Here is a 24711-nt window from a genome sequence, read left to right on the forward strand (position 1 = left end):
CAAATGCCCTCTCACACAATGTTGGGTATAGCCCTTGGATGCACAGATGAGCTGTGATTTTCTGAATACCTGAAGTGATATACTGACTCCATGTGTAGAGTTGTAGCTCAGTGGAGATCAGTGAACTGATTTTGCACTGTTCTGATATCTACTTAATTTTAAAATGTTTAATTCCATTTCTTGTTTTCGCCCTACTATCAAGTTTGCATTTGATTGCTTTGCTACACTTCAGTGTTTGGATGACAAGCACAAATTAAATAGAAGCTGTCTAGCTGCCGCTTATGACTATAATGAATTGCAGTCTTGTGTTTTATTCCTTCCTTCCTTTCTTTAGACTGAAAAAGAAAAACTGACATGGAAAGATCGTTTTCCCGCATACCTAACAAACTTTGTGAGCATAATTTTCATGGTAAGCATTTTCAAATACATATATAAAATTAATTTTACTGGCATATTTCATAAGGGTGAGAAAAGCTTCTATAAGATATTAAGCAATAATAAAAGTTTTCTTGGATCGTTCTTGTTTACTTATTGGCATCTGTTTCAATCAATGCTGGAATTAGAATACTGATTAGGTTCTTTAAAACTAATCATCACAAGAGTTTGAATTAATGCATGACAGACACAAGATTTAGACTCACTTTTGGAGCAGCTTCAGTTTTCATTCCAGTCTCAAGGGAAGCCCCAAACAGAGCACATTCCAGTAATCCAGTAATTATATATTATATTTTACATGTAATATTACTAATAATATTACAATATATTGATACAGTACAGTATAGTAATTTATTACCAATATTGTACTATGCTAATAATATAATATTGTATGTAAATTTAATTTGTAAGCGGCTCTGAGTCCCCTTTGGGGTGAGAAGGGCGGCATATAAATGTGGCAAATAAATAAATAATCTGTTTATGGCCAGGCTACCTTTATCAAGGAATAACCAAGCAAATATGATAGTTCAAAATTACAAGTCTATAATCTTCAGGGGAGTGCAGTCCTGTCCAGACTATGAACTCTGGCTAAGGACTTCATTAGACGAACAAAATTGCCAGTTCTACGACACTTGGGCCTCTCTTGAGGCATGGAGCCTGTCAGATTCCATCACATGATGTCAATCTAGCTCCAGCAGGGCTCCATGCCTGAAGAGAGGCCCAAGTGTCACAGGTGGCAGTGCTGGCAACATGGGAGGCTTCCTGTGTTGCATAGAAAACAGCGGGAAGCTGGCCGGCAACACTTACTCCCATGGGATAAGGTGAGGGGTGATGCAGGGGTTCAGGGCAATGGGTACCCCATGCTCCCCAGCAGATTTGCCACAATCTGTGGAGAATGCCCCCTCTGTTGCCCAGATTGGAGACCTCAATGTGATGAGGTGTGGAATTGTAAAGAGTCTCTGGCGCTTTTTTAGAAACGAGCCTTATAGCTACATCATCTTTTGCTTCATTGGTTTTTCATTTCATCTTAGAGGGCATATAACGGCACTTAGTTCTTACCTTGGGTCTAATTCACACTGAGAGCCAGTATGGTGTTGCAGATTGAGTGTTGAACTATGACTTGGGGAGATCAGGGTTCAAATCCCGCTTTCACCCAACGAAACCCACTGGGTTACTTTGGGTAAGCCATACTCCTCCAACCTCATAGATAGGCGTAGGTAAACCCCCTTTGAACAAGTATTGCCAAGAAAACACCATGATAGGCGCACCATAAGCCAGAAATAATTTAAAGGCACCCAACAAAATTCACATTTATTTTGTGTCAAAAGCATTGCATAAATAAACAAGTATAAAACTGATAAAACAGAGGGAACACAAGCGACTAAATAATTTTAGACAAAAAACAGGCAACAGTGATTCATTGTCTGTAGCTTTAAAGAGTTCTTCCTCTGTGCATAAGGCAGGGCATTGTGGGCAAGCATACAGATGCTGAGTTGTTTGTTCTCCTCCACAGTCACACAAGGTGGAGGATTCTTCTAGGTAGTGCCATTTTGCCAGGTTGTCTTTTGATCTCCCAACACCACTTCTGAGTTTGTTTACGGACTTCCAAGTTGCCCATTCTTGGTTTGCCCCTGGAGGCAGACCTTCATGGGGAGCCATCAATTCGGGATTTCCTGGTTTAGCTGCCCAGAGGGATACTCTTGCTGTTGCAGGAAAATTAAGAGGAGTGGTGGTTGTCATGGAACTTGTCCTTGATTTGAGTCTACTGGGAGTAGGTTGATAGCCATGCAGTGGATCACAGTGTTCACCCTTATTTCTGTCACAGCTGGCAGCAACTTCCCATTGCACATCCGGGGGGGGGGGGGGGGGCATTGTCAGCTAGCTGATAGAGTCTATCAACAGGTGTGCGTGTGAGACGTTCTACATTATTTGTTCAGTGCTATATTCACCTGCTTTGCGTGGCAGATGTGTGCCAAACAGGGCAGGCATACTCAGCAGTTGAATAAGACAAGGCCAGGGCTTATGTTTTTATTAATTTTGGGTCTGCTCCCCATGTGCTACCAGTAAGTTTCCACAAGATCTTATTGCATGTAGCTACTTTGCGCTTGGTGCTCATACAGTATTACCTAAATGTTAGTGTTTGATCTAAGGTGACACCAAGATATTTAAGATGGGAACAGTGTTCAAGCTCTTGGCCTTCCCAGATAACTTTCACTTTCCTGTTGGCTTCATGGTTATGTAGGTGGAAAGCACACATTTGTGTCTTGGCAGGGTTAGGCTGTGGCACAGCTGGTTAAGTAGCCAGCTAAAAATAAATCACCATGACCAAGAAGTCATGAGTTCGAGGCCAGCCTGACCATTAAAAAAATAGCCCCTGCTCGTTGTTGACCTAAGCAATTGAAAGATAGTTGCATCTATCAAGTATGAATTTAGGTACCACTTTGTGGAGAGACTAATTTAACTAATTTATAACACCATAAAAATCGTCCAGCGGCCGTTTGGAATGAGGAAATATCCATCAAAATGTCACAGTGGATGATGAAGCAGCTGTTCCCCCTGTGGCTGGAATCGAGCATCCCGTCAGGAAGATGGAAGCTGGAGAATGTTAAATTGCCTCTGTGTCTCTGTCTTTGTCTCTGTCTCTCTGTTTATATGGTATTGAATGTTTGCCATGAATGTGTACATTGTGATCCACCCTGAGTCCCCTTCAGGATGAGAAGGGCGGAATAGAAATACTGTAAATAAATAAATAGGCTTCAGGTGGTTATCTTTGTAGTCGCTGGAGAGATCTTTCAGGACAATAGTAAGTTGGTTTTTGACTGTTTCAAAGTATTTAGCTTGTGTTGTTAGTCCAAGGTCATCATCATATATAAAGCTCTTTATGAGTAGTGTCTGTGACTGATTCGTGTTAGTAAAAATGTGTTAGTAAAGATGTTAAACAAGATTGGTGCAAGAAAAATGCACACTAGGTGGCAAGAATAAGTACAGTCACATTGGGACTGCAGATTGGGAATGGTTATATTTCTGTAATCTAAATGTGATTTCATGTTGGAGGGATGGAAAATCAGAGACAAAATGAAACTAGTATATTGTGTAATAATAATAATAATAATAATAATAATAATAATATGCCTTCAGAAAGAACTGAATCATTATGCTGATTTATTTCACTGAAATGCGCTTCCTTACAATCTTGATATGGCCATGCTTTTAAAACTGTGTAATAGATATCTTTGTAAAAAGCCTTTTTTTTTTGCTTGTTTACAGATTGGGCTGACATTTGCTATTGTTTTTGGGGTTATCATTTACCGAATCTCCACTGCAGCAGCTTTAGCCATCAGTTCCTCTCCTAGTGGTCGATCTAATATTAGAGTTACTGTCACAGCAACTGCAGTGATTATTAATCTGGTGGTGATAATAATCTTGGATGAATTGTATGGCTGCATAGCCAGGTGGTTGACCCAGATTGGTGAGTACCGATAATAGAATCATAGAGTTGTAAGAGACCTCGTGGGCCACCCAGGCCAACCCCTTGCAAAGAAGCAGGAAAATCGCACTCAATGCATCATCATCATCATCATTATTATTATTATTATTATTATTATTATTATTATTATTATTATTATTATTTCTTTCCCGCTTCTCCTCTGGGCTTGAGGTGGGTTACAACATTACTAAAACACATAATGAAAACACATAATCATTTAAAAATACTCCATAGAATACACATATTAATATTAAAACATATTTCCACAAAATACACATTAAAATATACAAAACAAAAATTAGACATAAAGTGGAAGTTTAAAATTTGTCATTAAAACTGTCTGGGTAGGCCTGCCGACCCAGGCCTGTCTTAAATTGGAACAGCTGATCTAGTTGTTGGAGCTCTACCTGCAAGTCATTCCACAGTTGTGGGGTGGTCGATGAAAAGGTCCTATGGGTCACAGTTGCCAGTTGGGTTCTGGCAAGCTGGAGCAGATGCCCTCAGAGAACCTCAGTGTTTGGAGTGGATTATACAGGAGAAGGCAATCCTGTAGGTAGCCTGGACTCAAACCATGTAGAGCTTTGAAGGTCAATACCAACACCTTATACTTTGCCTGAAAACTAACTGGCAGCCAGTGGAGTGACTTTAAGATAAGTGTAATATGCTCACTCCTGGATTTTCCTGTAACCAGCTGGAGTTTCTGAACTTGGTACAAAGGTATCCCAATGTATAGCGCATTGCAGAAGTCCAACCTTGAAGTTACCAGTACATACACTACCATCTTAAGGTGCTCCAAATCTAGGAAGGGTCACAATTGGCGTATCAGATCCTCAAATTACTTGATTTAAAAATCTGATTTAATTAGATGAACCAGTCCAAAGAGGATAATCGACTTCAGCTATCCAGTCAAAACTATATGGAAGTCAACATTGTAACCAATAATATAAAAAGATCACTTGGCATTTTAATGCTAATATCTTTCAATAATTAACTAAGAGCTTCTTGTAGAAGCAAAGCTTTTTCAAAAGCAAAGTCACATAATTCATCTTCATTTCCAAAAATAGAAGTGTCCAAGCATTGCTGGGCATGAGTAGTATCATTTAATGGAGATTTTTTTTTCAAATATGTTTCTGATGAGGTGACCAGAATGATATTTTAGATGTATGTCGTTCAAATCATTAGATTGATGTAGTTCACATCATTAACTACCAGGCAGGCAACCCAGTCATGCAAGGGATATCTGTGTTACTCCATTACAACAAAGATAGTGTTATAACTAAATTTTTGGGCATCTATTTTTGTAAAATGCATCTGATGAAATAGTGTAAATTTAGAGTGTTAGAATGGGATGTTAGAAAGTCCAGATTCTAATCCCTGCCGAATCACACCTCATGTCAGTTATATATAACCATATATAATGTACTGCCTCTCAGCCTGATCTATATGGGGTTACTGTAAAGGGAAAACAGGATGGAGGGGTTTTTTAATGTCAAATAGTATAATGAGAGCTATGATTTATTTTAAAAGTGATCACAATGCCTGGGTGCCTCCAGAAGAGTTGTTTTTGGTTTTTTTTGCCACAAATAGGACAAGGTACTTTTGCATTATCTGGGTAGTGTGCACAAAGGGGCGCTAGAGAGAGAAAGATAGTCTGTTTTATGGAGGTGTAGTTGGAGGAGGAAAGCCATTTTCCCAGTTGTTGTTGGTTATTCCCCCTCCCCACTTCCCATGTCATAAACAATTGTTATTTCCACAATGGAGGCATGGGTGGGGAAATAATTTCCACAACTCATTTCTGTGGAATTCTGGGATTTGCAATTTGGTAAGGTATAGGAAAAGGTATATTTATAGGAAAAGGTATATTTGCATGTCCATAAATACTATTTTCTGAATAATATGCAGTTGTCCCTCTACATCTGCAGTTTTAACTTTTGCAGATTTGATTATTCTTGGACTTGATTAACAAATGAATCTCTGGGTCCGCCAATGTAATTCTTTGGTCAGCTTCCAACAGTAGGTAACCATAGACCTAGAAATCCCTAGAGATGTATTCTCTCAGGTAAAAAAAATATTCTGCAATTTCTGCAGTTTTCACTTATTGCTAGTAGTGAAGTCCACTGTTTAAAATATCAATGGCAGAACACATTTGAAACTATCGTGCCACTGATACTTTCCTCCTTTATCTGCACCTTAGTCCCCAATTTTAAAGAACATTCTTCACTACGTACTAGCATAATTCCACATGGAGTAAGCCACTGTTGCCTGGATGACACTTTATAATTGTTTCGTAGCCAGTATTATCTTATCATCCAGAGATATAGAAGCTTAGCACTTTGGGTTCTCCAAATAAACAGCTGTATTAGAGATGGCATAGAGATCAGTATGAAACTTATACAGAAGTACTTGCTCACATTAATAGCAATGTGGTAGGTGATTTCAACTGAATTCAGGCTTGACTCACTAATTTAGTTGAAATAGGTGCATGGCTGAAAACAGACATATATAAATAGACTATTGAGAAACAAATATATAAATATTCTTATGCTATGATTTTTCAGTTTCATTAATCAATTTGTATTGGTTACTTTACTGGTACTTATGTTTGTTTTCATGATTTCGTCTTTGATTTTTGTGGGACCATATTTTCTTCCATCTATAACAGGGGTCCCCAAACTTTTTAAACAGGGGGCCAGTTCATGGTCCTTCAGACCGTTGGAGGGCCGGATTATAGTTTTTAAAAAAACCTAAGAACAAATTCCTATGCACACTGCACATATCTTATTTTGAAGTAAAAACAAAAACAAAAAAACAAAAACAAAAAAGGAACAAATACAACCTCAATGTTAATCATCATCAAAATAATAAAGAAGGTTGGAAGAGACCCCTTGGGACATCTACTCCAACCCCCTTCTGCTTTTGTGCACCACACCATAATCAAAGCACCCCTGACAGATAGCCACCCAATAATAATAATAATAATAATAATAATACCACCACCATAATAAACATGGTTGGAAAAGACCCCTTGGGCCATATGGTCCAACCCCATTCTCCCTTTGTGAACCAAAACATAAAGCACCCCTGACCAACACCAACACCAATAATATTGTAATAATCAGGGTTGGAAGAAATTGCTAGCCTTCAAGAAAAATGAATCCACGACAGGGCTGCAAAGAAGGGAGTCTGCATGGGAAGATAAAACGGGAGGCCTCTACCTTTGGCTACAGGCATGCTTCCATTGTTGTTTTGCCCCCTCCATCGCTGAGGAAGGCACACACCAGGTGAGGGAGGAGGCGGAAAAGGAGCGTGCGAGGCGAGCGAGGAGGCAGGAAAGGCATGAACCTTTTTCTCCTCCCTCGCCCCATGCTGGCCTTTCTCGGCGGCGGCGACAGGAAAACTGCCGGCGGGGGGTGAGGAAGGAAAAGTGCATGCCTTTTCCTCGCCCCGTTCAGCCCTTCCTCGGCGGTGGCAGCGGGAAAGGTGCATGTGGGACAAGGAAAAGGCGTGAGCCTTTCTCTCACTCTGCGCGCACCTTTCCTGCTGCCTTCCTTGGTAGCAGTGGCGGGAAAGCTGTCTGCGAGGCAAGGGAGGAAAGGCACATGCCTTTCCCTCGCCCCATGCAGCCCTTCCTCGGCAGCAGCAGTGGGAAAGGTGTGCGCAGGACGAGGAAAAGCCATGCACCTTTCTTTCCTCCCTCACCTCACTTTCTCACGGCCTCCCTCAGCAGCGGCGGTAGGAAAGCTGCTGTGGGGCGAGGGAAGAAAGGCGCACGCCTTTCCCTCGCCCCGTGTGGCTCTTCCTCAGTGGCAGCAGCGGGAAAGGTGCGCACAGGATGAGAAAAAGTTGTGCACCTTTCTTTCCTCCCTCACCCCGCATGCATCTTTCCCACTGCCTCCCTCGGCGATGGCGGCAGGAAAGCTACCCGTGGGGTGAGGGAGGAAAGGCACAGACCTTTTCCTCGCCTCGTGCGGCCCTTCCTCGGTGGCGGCGGGCGAAAGCGGGGCGAGAGAGCAAAGCCACATGCCTTTTACTCGCCCTGTACGGCCCTTCCTTGGCGGCTTGGGGAAAGGTGCCGTGGGGCGAGGGAGACGAGAAAGGCATCGCCTTTTCCTCCTTCTCCTTCACACCACATGCACCTTCCTTGACAGAGGAGGAAGGAGTCACCGCCGCGGGGGCCGGATAAATGGCCCCGGTGGGCCGCATCTGGCCCGCGGGCCGTAGTTTGGGGACCCCTGATCTATAACTTGAAATAGACAATGTTTTGTGTAAAGCAATGGTTCTCAACCTATGGGTCCAAAGACATTTTGGCCTTAAACTCCCAGAAATCCTAACAGCTGGTAAACTGGCTGGGATTTCTGGGAGTAATAGGCCAAAAACCTGGGGACCCATAGGTTGAGAACCACTGGTGTAAAGGAATTCAACAAATCATGGGATGCCTAAAGTCTTACGTTTTTTTAAATGTTTTAAAATGTGTAGTGATATTTGAATGCACCTTTCAAGCATATTTACAATAATATTTTTCATATCAGAGGTTCCAAAAACAGACAAGAGTTTTGAAGAACGTCTTATCTTCAAGGCCTTCCTTTTAAAATTTGTCAATGCCTACACTCCCATTTTCTACGTTGCTTTCTTCAAGGGTCGGTGAGTTGCATAAGAAGTGAATGAAATGTTTAACTATTGTGTCATCCTCACTGCAAGTTTTGTTTTGATAAAATAGCCAAGATTCACAATTACTCAAACTGTGTTGTTAGCAGAGGATTCATACAATATTTTCAGTCATTAAAAGCCCCTTCCATAGAGTCTACTAATGAATGTTGATACTTTCAAAAATATTATATAGGGACACTTGTGGCTCTACGGATTGAACGAGCTGTGAATCCCACCATCCTTTGCAATAGCCAATAGTCAGAGATGATGGAAGCTACAGTTCAAAAAATCTGGAGGGCCACATGCTAACTAATAACTCAGAGGAATGTAAATAAGCATTTGTTTTTTTATTTACAATCCCCTGCTGTTTGTTTCTAACACTTAGCAATTTCCTCATAAGCACGTTGTTCCTTAAAAACCAGAGTATCAGGACTCTGTAGCATTATTCCATAAGGATTCTCTTACAGGCATAGAAAATACTAAAAGCTGTATTACTGTTGTGCATTCTGGGACTGCACAATTTTCTCCTGAAATGCAGAAACTGAGGATGCATCTACACTGCAGAATTAATAGAGTTTAATACCACTTTGGCTACCATGGCTCAGGACCTTCATACCCTGGGGCTTCTAGTTTAATGAGACACCAACATCCTTTGGCAGAGAAGATTAAAGGCTTTGGTGCATCTACAGTGTAGAATTAATGCAATTTAACACCCCTTTAACCACCCTGGCTCAATGCTATGTAATCCTGAGACTTGTAGTCTCAGGATTTTGCTAAGACACCAGCACTCCTATGGCAGAGAAGACCAAATACCTTGTAAAAAAATATAACTTCCAGAATTCCATAGAATTGGGCCATGGCAGTTAAAGTGGTGTCAAACTGCATTAATTTTACAGTGTAGATGCATCCTCAATCATCACTTAGCATAGTGCAGAAAACAGCAATTAGAACAAGAAACTGGCAAGGCCAAGCTGCACAAGTGGAATCTCCTGGCTTTACTCACCAGATTCTTTGTATTGTTGTATTCGTCGTATTTAACATCAATAAAACCAAATCAAAGTTGCTTCTTGAAAGAAAGATGAGTAATTTTATTTTGAAGAAGAATATTAACCATTTCATTGCGCAGATTTGTTTTTCTTTATTCCTACATAAAATGACCAGTTACTTAGTTACTGTAATTGTCATCCACAGTGTATCTTCTGGATAAATGTTTCAGGAAGAGTATGAAAGCATATACTTGTAGAATACATTGGTCAAATCTCTAACTTTTATTCCAAATTGTCCTAGGTTTGTTGGAAGGCCAGGACAATATGTCTACATTTTTCATTCATTTCGAATGGAAGAGGTAACCGAAATTTATTTTATACATAAGCATTTCTCATCTAGAAAACTGCTATGAAAATTCAGGAAAGTTATGTGTAAGCTCCTTATCGATCTTTTTATTTGTTTTCTCCTTTAGTGTGCTCCAGGAGGTTGTCTAATGGAACTGTGCATACAGCTCAGCATTATTATGTTAGGCAAACAGTTGATTCAGAACAATCTTTTTGAAATTGGCATCCCGTAAGTAGCAAAGGAATTCAAGCATATTGATGATATTTTAACAAATCCTTGTACATCACCTCTATAAGAATAATATAGTTTTCGCTTGACATAAATTATGAATTTAAGAAATGACTATAAGAAGACTAACCGAGCTACTGAACTTACTGACCAAAAGGTTAGCAGTTTGAATCCGGGGAGTGGGGTGAGCTCCCACTGTTAGCCCAAGCTTCTGCCAACCTAGCAGTTTGAAAACATACAAATGTGAGGAGATCAATAGGTACCGCTCCAGTGGGAAGGTAACAGCACTCCATGCAGTCATGTTGGCCACATTACCTTGGAGGTGTATACGGACAACGCCAGCCTTTCAGCTTACAAATGGAGATGAGCACCAACCCCCCAGAGTCAGACATGACTAGAATTAATGTCAGGAGAAAATCTTTACTAAGCCATTTTGGTGCCATTTTACTATTTTCAGTGTTCATTATTATTTTGCTATATTGCTTTTCATACACACATTTCCCAAAGTTATGTACAATTAACTAATTAAAAAGGATCATTCTGAATCTACAATGAGTGCATGATAGAAAGAAGAAACTTGAAATATGTATAGAGAGATGCAGACCTATTTCAGTTTTGGGATGCAGTAGCCCTCCAGATGTTGCCCCGTGTTAGCTGGTACTTAGGCAAATTGGAGTCCAGTCATGGGAGGGATATAGCCTCCCATCCTAGGCTTTAGAAAAAAAATGTGAAAAATAACCTCTCTCTTTGCAATTTGTAGGGAATTGTTTGCTTCTGACTTGGTAATCCTACTAAAAAAAATCCTCAGAAAATATGAAAAAGTTTATATTTGCAATCACAAGGCATTTTAAAACCCTCTTTTTGTCTGTCTCAGCAAAATGAAAAAATTAATTAGATACTTAAAACTGAAACGACGTCGACCTGTAGACCATGAGGAGTATATGAAGAAAAAACAGCGCTATGAAATAGATTACAATCTGGAACCTTTTGCTGGCCTTACTCCAGAATACATGGAAATGAGTGAGTGATATTTCGGGTCTTAAAAGTATGACACAAAATATTGGACATGATATAGAATTAGGCAAATGGAAAAAATATGGACCATTGGCTTAACGAAAATCATACATTATGGCCTTAGAGAAACCTTTTAAAAGATAATAAACAGGTGGTACCTGGCCCCAGCAAAACTTGCTAAAATGTATAAGAAACAGTATGTGTTGGAAATGTAAGGAACAATGAACCTTTTATCACATGTGTGATGGTCTTGCAAAAAAGCAAGGGAATTCTGGGGCAATGCAGGAAATAAAATCGTATAAAATTGTATAAAATCAAAGATAAAACTAGAGCCTGAACTCTTTTTATTGGGACTGGCAGACTAACAAATAAAATCACTAAACTACAAAGTACTTCACTACATGATAATTAGTATGGGTGTTATAGGTATAATATTGTAAGAAGTCAGATCTTGACAATAGTAGAATAGATAGTAAAGGATTAGTGGAATAACAGAAATTGATAAATTGGCTATGATGAATAAAGAAAAACATAAAATAACTTTATCTAAGACTGGAAACCATTTCTAATTTTTGTAAAAAGAAAGAAAGGGGAAAACCTTAATTTGCTACAATTTTTTGCATGGGATTTTTAAATAAATTATGTTAGAAGGAAGAATGGAATAATATATCACTAGGAAGGAAGGATATATTTATATATGATTGTCTTCAACTCAAAGGATGGGAAGTTAACACAACAGGATGGGTGGAGTGAGGAAATACCATAATTAGGAACACTGTACAAATGTATAGAAGTTCCTTTTTGCTGTTCGTTTTGTTAAATGTGCAAATTTTTTTAAAAAAACTTTAAATACAAAATTAGGGTCCTAAACCTTTACTTGTTTACCCATTGAGTAATCCTTGCAGATCAGTTTTAAGTAGTGGAACTAAGCTTTTACAACAACAACAACAACAACAACAACAACTTTATTTTTATACTCCGCCACCATCTCCCTGAAGGGACTTGGGGCAACTTACATATGGGACAGAAAGTTCAACAGACATAAAAGCAACAATCCATTAAATGAAAACCACCAGTAAAATAAAATAACCTGTATTCAATGGGAAGCAACTCAAGGCTATGTGTGTTTATTTATATTTGGTTTTGGACATAATCTGATACTATAGGAGGAAACAGAAATAAAGCATTAAAGATAACTTACATCTAATTAGGAATTGTCATTTCTTCTTTTTTTACTAAGAAAAAAGATCTCAGGGCAAGTTCATTAAAGGTCTGTATTGTCAGCTAGCTAATATTAACTAAAAGTGTAGTAATTTGCTTTATTAATTAGGTTTTTATTTGGTTCACAGCTCAAACAATATTTTAAATGTAAGCAATATATAAATGTTATAATAAATGAATAAACAAATAAGCTAACACATTTATACTTTATATAAACATATATATTATATTACAAACTGTGTTCAAGAGAACAGATTTGCTATGCACCGCTTGACATGGTGAATCAGCTTGTGTTCTTTGTTTTTTTCCCACTGGTCCACTAGCAAAATTATAGAATGACTAGCAAGTTTATATCTGCCCAGTACCAAGTTATCCAATAAAAACAATATTCCTATAAAACTGTACATTCATAATTGCAACAGAAAATGATCAAGAAGCATATTTCAGAGCTGTAACGAAAAACCATAATAGTATGCTTGTATCCTACCACATGTCTTGGGGTCAGTGCTGCTGCCTTAATGTGTGCAACCGAGCTTCTATTTGCTTCAAAGCTCTCACTTGCATAAAACTCCTCCATATAACATCTTGTGGTAGCCCCTACTGCCACGGAAATGTTCCAGATCAACAAGTTGGAACATAATAGCTGTAGATGAATGAGACTATCTGACACAGTGCTTTCAAGGTTATCAGTTGGGGAAGAGGGCTGACTCCCCCCCCCCCTTAATGTGCCAAGTATCATATTTGTACCTATTGGCTACTTTTGTCTCTTTTCTGGAAAAGTCACCAGTGGAGCCAATAGCTTCCAAACTGTCACATGGACCACCATTTACTTTGTATCCAATAGTAGGTAACCAGATCCTTTTGAGAAGTTCACCATTTTCATAATGGGAGTATTTCATTATTCAAACATAATTTTCAGTGTGTCAGTGTGATACTTGACTTTAAAAGAAGCAATTGATCCAAGTAAGCAAAAATATATTGAAATCTGTTTTGAGAGATAATTTTAAACTAGGACCATTTCCTTTCCCTCATTATAGTCATCAGCCAAATTCCTAGTATTTCTAAGTCCATATTATTGTCATTTTGTTATTTAAAAATTTATCAAACAGTTGGATATTCTTTATCTGTACAGTATTTTATATGCAAAACTATTCATTTTACATTAAAGTAAGATATCTAAGCACAAACTCTCTGAAAAGGTTTCTGTTACATGAACTGCTGTGTGGAATTAACATGTAGAAAACCTAATGAGTCAAGTATTTATTTACAGAAATATGCACTTGCTGCTACATTTTCAGTACTTACTTTTGCTCTTTGTTAAAGATCGGTTTGGAAAAATGCATTCCATTTAGAAGAAAATAATATGCAAATTTCTTTTTTTATATTTTCAGTCATCCAGTTTGGGTTTGTAACACTGTTTGTTGCATCATTTCCACTGGCTCCCTTGTTCGCACTACTGAACAACATCATTGAAATACGTCTGGATGCAAAAAAGTTTGTTACTGAGCTTCGGAGGCCAGTGGCAGTTCGAGCGAAAGATATAGGTATGCAGTTCACAAATTGTTACCAATTAATACAAAGCTAGCACACTGTAATGGTTTGAGCTCTGGACTAGGTCTCTGGTGACCAGGAGATTCAGCTTCCACCAAAATCACCTGAAGGACTTGAATTTCCACAAGGCACCAGAAGCATTATCATGAGGGTGCCACACTGGCTTTCCTAGGAATGTCATCCAAGGGCACCGCCATCACAACCCAAAGTGTTAAGTTTCTTTTGTCCATACATTCCACTTAAGTCAGTGGTATGAAGCAGGATTGTATACAATTGGTGCATGGGATGTGACAGAAGAATGCAATTTTTAAGATATTGCAGTTCAGAACTGTTAAGGTTTAAAAAAGACCTTTTGTCATCTTTTGGTGCATCTACACTGTAGAATGAATGCAACTTGACAGCTCTTTACTGTCATGGATCAATGCTTTAGAATCATGGGAATTGTAGGTCTTTAGTTTTCTCTGCCAAAGGGTGCTGGTCCCTCACCAAACTACAGATCCCAGGATTCCAAAACATTCAGCCCTGGCAACTAAAATGGCGTCACACTAATGTATGGGACCAGCCTTTAACAAAACAAGAGAATAGTATTTGTAACATGTTCTTTATGGTTATTCATGTTTGAGATGACATTCTAAGAGTGTTCAAACATCTTACTTGTCTTTTTCTAGGAATATGGTATAACATCCTCAGAGCTGTAGGAAAGCTTGCTGTGATCATAAATGTAAGTGGGTTTTTCTTGTTTCTTTCTCAAATGTAATTACTTACAGTGGCATGTCTATTCTGAAATGTTATAATGAAATAGTGTATATATCCCCTTCATATTTTTTCTCAGAATGTTTTTTTTCTGTGTTCTTCTGTGCTTTTGCCACAACCTCTGTAACAGCGACAAATATAATTTTTGTCCTCTGAGTCATGCTACTTTTACTTTGCTTTCATGGGAAAAAAATACTGCCTTTCTGAGGCACAGGGAGTTCAGGCAGGCTTTATGAAGTCAATTTCCTTCCTTGAAGACAACAGGATTATTGTTATAGTCCTTTTACAAATATTCTTTTTATTTATAAATGCACAGGGATTTTGGAAAGTACAGAACCAAGCATGCAAGCAGTGCCAGTGCTAGGCTCAAATCAATACTCTAAAACAGGGGTCCCCAAACTAAGGCCCGGGGGCCGGATGCGGCCCATTGAAGCTATTTATCCGGCCCCCATGGCAGAAGGGGGTTGGACTAAAAGACCCAAGCTGTCTCTTCTTCTCTTACAACCATTATTATTGTTGTTGTTGTTATTAACATTGAGGCTGGGTGGCCACCTGTCAGGGGTGCTTTGCTTGTGCTTTTGGTCCACAAAGGCAGAAGGGGATTGGACTAAATGGCCCAAGGGGTCTCTTCCAACCCTCTTTTTATTGTTGTTGTTGTTGCTCCAAAGGTCCGGCCCTCCAACGATCCAAAGGATTGTGAACTGGCCCCCTGTTTAAAAACTTTGGGGACCCCTGCTCTAAAAGAAGCACTGGTATTCCCATGGGTGTCTAACTTAAACTGCCAGATCTTCTAAATCTGGTTTTATTGTTCTCCATCAGCCACCTCCTAGAACAACAAATTTAGAGAAAGTACAAGGTCTGTCTCTGGTTTTCTAAATACAGTGGCATGACATAAATACAACGATATACCCATCCTATGCCTAAGACATAGGGCTTCTGAAGACTGAGGGCTTCCCACTTTTTTGAATATTTTCAAGCCATGGATAATAGAATCCATGGATGCAGAAAAAAATTGTCTATGTTATCTTTTATTAGAAATGCCTTTTTAAAAAAACATCTTTTTGAAAGGATTATTTACCAGTAAAGATAATCTGCGTCTTCAAGCAACAGAGGGTTTTCACATGAAGCAAGAACCTATCATAACATCACACAGCAAAACTAGTTAAAACCTTAAGGTGCATAATATTTATGAAAAGTTGTATGATCCATTTATCTTGATTCATTTAACAACCTTGTTAAAATGGATGTTTTTGTGTCTTGGTTGGTTGGACTTTAGTTATTTTCAGCACTTGAAAGTACATTCAGGGAATCTGTCAGGGCTTACAATATTCCACTGGGATTCATTGTTGCGGAAAGATAAGAAAACACCATGATATTTTTAGTATTTTTAAAAGCACAGAAGCATTATAAATAAATAATAGAATTTATTATGTTTTGTGGTCAAACTGGCTTCAACCCTATGAATGAGAGACCTCCAAGATCTCTGGTCATCTAAAGCCGTGGTCAGGTCTTGCAAACTTAGGGCCATATCTTATCTTTTTCCTACTTTTTAAATCATGTCAGAAGCTACTTTTTCCTACTGATGAGACTGATATTGGAGAACACCCAACACTATCCACGGGGAGGGAAGAGGGAGATATTGTCTCCAAATGCTCTGTAGATGAGCTTTATCTTTTTATTTTGGAAAAAGCCCAGTGTGTTTTAGCCTAGAAAGCTAGGCTCAAGGGTTTCTTTATTTATTTTATTTTAGCAGATAGTCAGGAAAAAGAATGGAAAAGAGTGGTAAGTCAGATAGCCTTCAAGGACGTATCATGCAATCATGGTAGGAAAAGGGAAAGATGTAAGCTGTCCTTACAGTCATGTTAGTAAGCTCATCAAATGATAGGAGAAGCTATGGTAATGTGACATAAAGATAGGTGAGTCCTTTCTTGCCCCAGATAATGAAGAATGCTCTTTTGTCTGCATTTCCTCTCAGTGTCCACTGTTACTTACTTCTCTAAGCTCATATTCATTCTAGGTGTTTTGCATCCAGCCATTTTAAGCATGCCCTAATTTGTTACTTTTCTTAATGTGAGGTGTGCTTGTTGTTAGACTATTAATGAGGTTGAAGATGAGTCTTTGAATTGTTCCACTGTCTTTTGGTATCATAACTGCATATGTTACATCCATTGCTTTTTTATTGCATTACCAAATTTTGTCAGTGTAGCAACAGCAAAACAACCTGTAAATCTTCTTAAAAACAAGGCATGCCCTGAGTTAAGGCACATCCAGACTAATTGAAAAGTCCCAAGTTTTATTTCTGTTCTTTCTGATTTTATACTGAGTTAAAATAAACCAACCTGGGAAATTGGTACAGTATCTGTATCAGGAAATGACAGAAAATATTCTGTGATTAACAAAATAAGTAGAGATTTCTACAATAAAATTTTAAAGATCAGGAGCACAATTTGGGACTTCTTAGTCTTTTTAATTAACCTGGATGTATGCTTAGTTTCTACTTTAAAATAACTTGTCTCCTCTTCATACATGTTTTTAAAGGAAGTTTAAGTTCTTATGTTGCTGCTATACCCCCTAAGTTTAGTACTACCATTCTAACAAATTCAGCACTGGGTGCAGCTCCATAGCATTATCAAAGGGGGGAATATGGCCCACAACAATCCCAGAAGATCACCATCTCTATGCTATGGGATTCCTGCGGGGAAAAGAAAGTAATTATCAGTTACATATTACAGTCCCTTCAAATCTCCATTTTCTAGCGGTACCTGTCCTGCTCATATCAGCAAATACTCATATTTATTGGACGAGGGGCCCTTAGTGTTCATTCACTGGCTTTTGGTTCCAGGACCTCCTGTGGATAGATGCCACTCTAGCTAGTGATGTAGTGAATTGGATTTTAAAAATTCAAGCCATAAATAGTTAAATCAGTGGGAACAGAAACCATGAACATGGAGGGTTGACTGTAATGGCAAAAAGCAACCAAAAAAAGACCACATCTTCAGCCTTTGTGACTTCCTCTATTATGATTAAGCATGTGGTACAGATGAAGAAAAATTAGAACGAATTGGTGCTCTTGACAGAACCATCTAACTGGAATGTTTATATCACCAGCCTCAAGCAATAGATTAAGGATGATTTAAAATGATTCCCTGTGTACATATTAACAAAGAGAAAGTAGAATGATTTCATGAGCAGTGAAAACAAAACATGTGGGACCAAAACAGGAGACAGGTCGCATGTCGCAATTAGAAAATTAATCCCCGCATTTTCTGAAGGGATTCTGTTTATTTTCAATGTGTTATCATCTCTTCACTCAATTTCAGTGCCTTATTCTTAATTATTTGATATCATTCTGTAGGATAAAATATGAAAAAAACTGGAAAATATGAGAACAAATGGCCTGCAGATATAATGATCCCAAAACTAGGGGGAGGGAGAGAGAAGGCTAGATAAATTGGGTTGAGCGAATACACATAATGATCAAAACTATTGAATGATCAATCTAATTTGTGCTGAAGAACTACCAGGCACATGAGAAGATTAACACTGTTGTTGAGGTGCTCTAGAAGAGCAAATACTAACTGAAACCTTAAGAGAAATTGAAGAGGGAGCCTCCAGGATTTTTGCTTCGCATAAGGAGAGTCAAATATATCTAGGGAGTTGAAATATAAAAATACACCTGGACCTGCCAATTTTGAACACACTACCTCTACATTAAACCAGCTCCCAATGATATGGCTGAAGAAATTGATCCGTACGCACAGTGGGGAAGGAGACATCGCAATCTGCTTATGTAATCAATCCAGCATTGCCTGAATATTGTGTTCATTCTTTACTCTTGTGGCTTAGGCATTTGTGATCTCATTCACATCTGACTTCATTCCACGCCTCGTGTACCTGTATATGTACAGTGAGAGTGGCACCATGCATGGCTTCGTGAACCATACACTATCCTATTTTAATGTCAGCGATTTTCAAGAAGGAACAGCTCCAAAAGAACCTATGGAGCTTGGCAACCAAATATGCAGGTACATAAATTTCTTCAAACCATTTTTACTTTAGGCCATTCCTAGGGATACTGATGCATCTCAAAATGTTTCTTCTTTAGCTTCCATGTAGTGGTTTTCAGTTGTGTGTACTTCAGTGTAGACTTATTACTGTTGCATTCTTCCTTCTCCCATTCTGCACCACTTATGCATAAATGATCTTCAAATTCTGCTGCTCTGAGCCTTACCAAGCATGTCTCCATTCTTGCTTTAAGTTCTGCTTTAATTGCACCAAGGCCAGGAGCTAGTACACACACATATCTTGCTGGCCTTTGCCCACCCAATTTTTTTTTTCAAAACCTGTAAATGTTTAAACTCATACATCCTATGAGTTAGTTTTATTTCAGTATTTTCTGGATTGTTTTAATCACTTTTAGTAATTGGGAGGAGGGAGCTAAAATACTGGAGGGATGGGGGTAAAGTTAATTTCTTGAAACATGGTGAGGTAGACTGGTTCATGTGTAGCCAGTTGACTATACTTTGCCCATTCCTGACTTAAACTCCCAGCCAGGGATTCCTTTCCTTAACATGCTTCTAGGCTTCACTAGCTTCCAAAAAAGCTCCTATCCTTAAGATACTGCTTAAACTTCCAAACAGGATCACAATGCCAGCTCACTTAGTCCTCAAACACAAAAACCAGGAAGATTATTAAACAGTCCCAAACTATCTTACTTCACAACTCATCTAATATTAGCATCCACACACTATGGGACACAATTTTTAAACAGTGATTACCTGCAGACACCCCCTCCGCTCCCCAAATACAATTTTTATGACACTTGAACATATCTGTAGACCAATCTGCTTATCCACAAAAGCTGCTTCTGCTGTTATTTCTTCTTCATCATCTTTACTGAAATTTTGTCCCAAGCTTTTCAAGCTTGCAATACAAGCTAATGACAATGGGCTCCACCAATTAACCAAGCATTAGTATATGGGCTTCTGAAATGCTCAAAATACCAGTTGGCTTTATGGCCATTACCAGTGTTTAAAAAAAAAAAAAGAATGCTCCTTCAAAAGATTATTAAATAAATCCAGTCCATTTTGCCTTCCAATGGCCCATGAAGATGAAATATGGAATTGTATTTGCTTCTTGTCTAAAATACAGGATTTTGGGGATCCATACTCCTGAATCTGAGGCTAGGTTTGTTCTCTTAGTAGCTGAACAGGAAGAAACATGCGTGTCAAATGTAAGAGTTCACATATGCTGAAATAAACGGATGGACAAATGGCATAACTTTCTTCCATTCCTGTTATAAATCTAAACTGATAAGATAATGAACATTTTAGTTCCTTCATATTAAAGCCAAACTGAAATTTCCATTTAAATTCCTGTTATCCTTTTTTTGTTAAAACCAAGTTGTGCCCTAAAGGTCCTCTCTAGGCCAGAGTAAGCAAAGTGCAAACCCAACCCTCTGGACTCCCCACCTTTTTTTTTTTTTTTTTACTCCTGAAGCTCCTCCCACACAAACAAAACCCACCCAAAGTATTTAGGCATGATTTTCAGACAATTTCTGCTTTAATGTCATTCAGAAAGTTTCCAAATACAGTAGAGTCTCGCTTATCCAACATTCGCTTATCCAACATTCTGGATTATCCGATGCAGTCTGCCTTTTAGCAGTCAGTGTTTTTGTAGTCAATGTTTTCAATACATTGTGATGTTTGGGTGCTAAATTCATAAATGCAGTAATTACTACTTAACATTACTGTGTATTGAACTGCTTTTTCTGTTGATGTGTTGTAAAACATGATGTTTTGGTGCTTAATTTGTAAAATCATAATGTAATTCGATGTTTAATAGGCTTTTCCTTAATCCCTCCTTATTATCCAACATTTTCACTTATCCAATATTCTGCCGGCACATTTATTTTGGATAAACGAGACTCTACTGTACATGAAAATATAGTACTCCCTCCACAATCAGCCCAGAACCACTTATTCCTCCAAAATCTACTTTCTTCTGTGGTCACTCCCCAAAAAGTGATGAAATAGATAAATTTTTACTTCCTATTGCCATTTTAGAAGGTTTGTAGAGGAAATACCTCCTCCCTCATTTGCAGTCATTCTCAAAATGACAAGAGGAGTTGTGCCTTCATGTCCTGTTACAACTTTTAAAAGATCTATAGCAGAAAACACAGATTACAGGGACAATCCTGTGGTGAAGGCCTCAGGGGGAATTGGCCTGATCCCCATTCAGTTGTCTACCCCTGCTCTATATCAAAGGTGGTACCCTTTCCTCATTTCACAAAAGTGCTTTCTTCTACCTTTTCTTCTCTCTCTCTCTGTGGTCTCAACTATTTTTAGGAGAAGGTAAACTAACTGTTTCACTACAATCCATGCTTCAGTGTACAAGGAGGAATGAGTACACTTCACCAGTACATTATATTCCCAACACACACCACCATATCTTTCTATGCAGATTTTGAAAATAATAACTGTTCCACCCTTCACACTCCAAGCAAATCTTTCCTTAGCCAAGAATTCTAGAGCAAGCCACCTTATTCTATTACTTTAATAAATATTTTTTTAGACTCACTAAATGAGGCAAGAAAAATACCAGCATACTTTCTAAATGGGTGGTTGAAGTTACAAAAACCTTTCCTTGCAGAACTCTCAATTATTAGAAATGAGGTCCTTTCACATTACCAATTTAATTGTCATGGCAACATCCTGTGGTTAGTCATCTTGAAAGGCATTAGACACCTCTCCCCTGAACTCAGTGGTTCTCAACCTGTGGGTCCCCAGATGTTTTGGCCTTCAACTCCCAGAAATCCCAAGAGCTGTTAAACTGGCTGGGATTTCTGAGAGTGTAGGCCAAAACACCTGGGGACCCACAGGTTGAGAACCACTGCCATAACTGAAACCCCCAGGATCTTGTAGAAGGCAACAATGGCAGTTAAATTGAGATCATAGTGTGGTAGTTGTATAGCATGAAAGGAATCCTGGAAACAGGAAGGCAGGCTCTGTTGTGTGTCTGAGAGAAACAATTGGGCAGAAAACAGCATGCAGGTAAAAAGTAGGTCCTGCTGAGTGTTTTCCTAGTTCACATTGATAGGTACAGGCAACAATTCAGAAGACCGTTGTCATTCGACAAGTCTATATAGATAACAGACCTTAAGCCTTGTTGGACAACTAAGAAATTTCACACTACAGTTAGGCATTGTGATTCCACTTTAACTGCCATAGCTGTATCCTATGGAGTCTTGGGGGTTTGAAACACTAGATGCCACACTCCACTGTGATGTCTTCCTTATATTGAAAGTGTGGTATCTGAAGAGGAATATAATTCCCATTTGGATAGAGACTCTCCATGTGAAAAGATCATTGGGAAACTAGGGATTTTACTTTTATGGAAAGCTTCCATACACACAGAAACCTCTTCTCTTCAGAAATGTCACTTTTCACATTAGGAAAGTAATGGTGAATATAGGGTAAGGAATTCCCTTGGCCCTGTGTTCACATGAATATATGTCTGAACAGGGTTTTGGTAGGCATTCATTGTGCAATTTGGCCTCACACTAACAATGTTACAAAACTGGATCTTCAATTTTGAGATAGGAAAGAGAAAAAAGATAATTTTAGAACTATCGGGTATTTTGTTTCACTGCTTCTTCTATTTATTTGTTTTCCATGAAGAGTCTATTTAAAAAGTACAGTTGTTTTGTTTTTGTTTTGAAGTGCTAGGAAACAATCTTGGGCCTGAATCTAGTTAGTCCAAACTTGAATAGACCCATTGAATCAATTTGTTGACTCACTGTTCAGCATAATTGACTCAGGCTGGATCTACCTGCCACATAATGCAGTTTGAACTGCATTATGTGGTCAGAGCAGACCCTTATAATGCAGTCTGAACTGCATTGAACTGCATTATGTAGGTCTACACTGACCATATAATGCAGTTTAAACTATATTACAGTAGAGTCTCACTTATCCAAGCTAAACGGGCCGGGAGAAGCTTGGATAAGCGAATAACTTGGATAATAAGGAGGGATTAAGGAAAAGCCTATTAAACGTCAAATTAGGTTATGATTTTACAAATTAAGCACCAAAACATCCTGCTATACAACAAATTGGACAGAAAAGGTAGTTCAATATGCAGTGATGTAATTACTGTATTTACGAATTTAGCACCAAAATATCATGATATATTGAAAACATCGACTACAAAAATGGCTTGGATTATCCAGAGGCTTGGATAAGCGAGGCTTGGATTAGTGAGACTCTACTGTATTTGGCAGTTTAGATCCAGCCTCGGTACATCTGCTGTAGTTGGGAATAACTGATAAGATTTTATCAGTTATTCTAATGTCCAAGCTACATTTAGATTTGGAAGTAGATCCAAATCTTCTTTGAAAGACTCTTACAATTATTCTTTTTCCCTATAAAGGGAGACCAGATCAGTCCATAGATACATGACTTGAAAGATAAACGTTGTTTTTTAAATTTCAGCCCATCGCTAGCTTTTATGAATAAGCCCTTTCTGTTCAGGAACACATTGTGCCACACACTCATACAGAGAGTCTTTAACAGTTTATATCTAAGGATATCCCCACAACTGAATATGGCAAGGGCACAAGAAAGTAGCAAAACAATACTGTCAACATGACAACAGTAGACACAGCATGCCAGCTGTCTGGCTATTATTAGACTTTTTCTTTTCTTCTGCATAAAAAGTGTTTAAGTTTATTTTTAAAAATTTCATAGAAACCATTCATTCTGGCAGAATATCTACGCTTCATTTATGGAGCCAGGCAGAAATGGCTATTGATATTAAATGTGAATATCGGTTTTAATATTAATGTATCGTCCTGGTTCTCACCAAATGAAACCTATTCTTTATTGTGCCTTGCTTTTCAGATATAAAGATTACAGAGAGCCTCCATGGTCTGAAAATAAATATGAAATTGCAAAAGATTTCTGGGCTGTGCTCGCAGCAAGATTAGCATTTGTAATAGTGTTCCAGGTAAAGCATAATCAAAACCTATAGTAATGTAAGGTGATTGAAGTGAAATCAATAGAAGGGAAATGGCATATTCAGGGCAGTCTAATGTCCTAAACATCCGATTCTAATCAGAAGGAGTTTTTAAAAGGTTTGTTGTTCAGACCAGGTGAACACATTGTGAAGAACTCCGAAGGTTGCCACAGAAGAGAATATCATACAGTCAGCCCTTCATATTTGTGGATTTTAGTTTTGCAGATTTGATTAGTCGTAGATCTAATTAATATGTGGTCTGTAGGAATCTCTAGGTCTTCCAGTCCTCTATGGTCAATTTCTATAGCATTGTAGTAGAGGAGTTAGAGAAAACATGTCTTTAAGCATTTGTATCCCATGTAATTGTGTGGTCCACGTCTGGCATCGGTTGACCATAGAACTGCACTGGAAGACATAGGGATTCCTGTAGAAGTATTCTTCAAAGTAAGAAATAGTGTGTTTTATTTGCTATTTTTCACTTTGTGGAGATCCTGATTATAGCAAATGTGGAGGGCTGACTGTACTTCCGGCACTCTGTAAATTTCTTTGTTCTTCCTGGTAACATCTAACATAACATAATACATTATATATTGTACATCTCTATGCTTCCCAGTCACTTTGGCCAGTAGTCAGAGATTCTGAGACCTGGAGTCTAAAACTTCTGGAGGACCAGATTTTGGTAATACTGCTGGAGCAGCTAGCATGCCATGCTGCTCAGTAAGCCATCATATTGACCCCTTCACACTACACAATTATAGCACTGTGATTCTATTTTAACTGCCATGACAGCAGCCTATAGTTTGTAGTTTTGCGAGTCACTACAGATGTCTGGCTAAACATTCAAAACCCTGCTCTGTAAACTGAAAATCCCAGGATTCTATTGGATGGAGCCATGGCAGTTAAAGTAAAACCATAGTGCAATAATTCTATAGTATGAACAAAACCAGTATGGGTGATTACTAGCCATACTTCCTGGAATACTTGAAAGAGCATCATATTGCTGAGTAAAGTAGGATGATATGTAAAGA

At 38.5% G+C, this 24711-nt stretch overlaps 1 protein-coding gene across 4 annotated transcripts in view; it reads left to right on the forward strand.

The window, feature by feature from the left end:
- ano1 (anoctamin 1) overlaps positions 1-24711 on the forward strand; it is a 147904-nt gene that overhangs the window by 115435 nt on the left and 7758 nt on the right. For all 4 annotated transcript variants that reach the window (XM_062967824.1, XM_062967825.1, XM_062967827.1 and 1 more), the window contains 10 exons: positions 335-409; positions 3703-3904; positions 8452-8563; positions 9857-9914; positions 10029-10129; positions 11004-11149; positions 13756-13908; positions 14584-14636; positions 18515-18693; positions 23569-23674. In XM_062967824.1, the coding sequence (XP_062823894.1) occupies positions 335-409; positions 3703-3904; positions 8452-8563; positions 9857-9914; positions 10029-10129; positions 11004-11149; positions 13756-13908; positions 14584-14636; positions 18515-18693; positions 23569-23674 (1185 nt within the window). The remainder of the gene's footprint in view (positions 1-334; positions 410-3702; positions 3905-8451; positions 8564-9856; positions 9915-10028; positions 10130-11003; positions 11150-13755; positions 13909-14583; positions 14637-18514; positions 18694-23568; positions 23675-24711) is intronic.

This window comes from Anolis carolinensis, chromosome 1 (assembly GCF_035594765.1).
Source record: "Anolis carolinensis isolate JA03-04 chromosome 1, rAnoCar3.1.pri, whole genome shotgun sequence".
NCBI classification, from domain to species: Eukaryota; Metazoa; Chordata; class Lepidosauria; order Squamata; family Dactyloidae; genus Anolis; species Anolis carolinensis.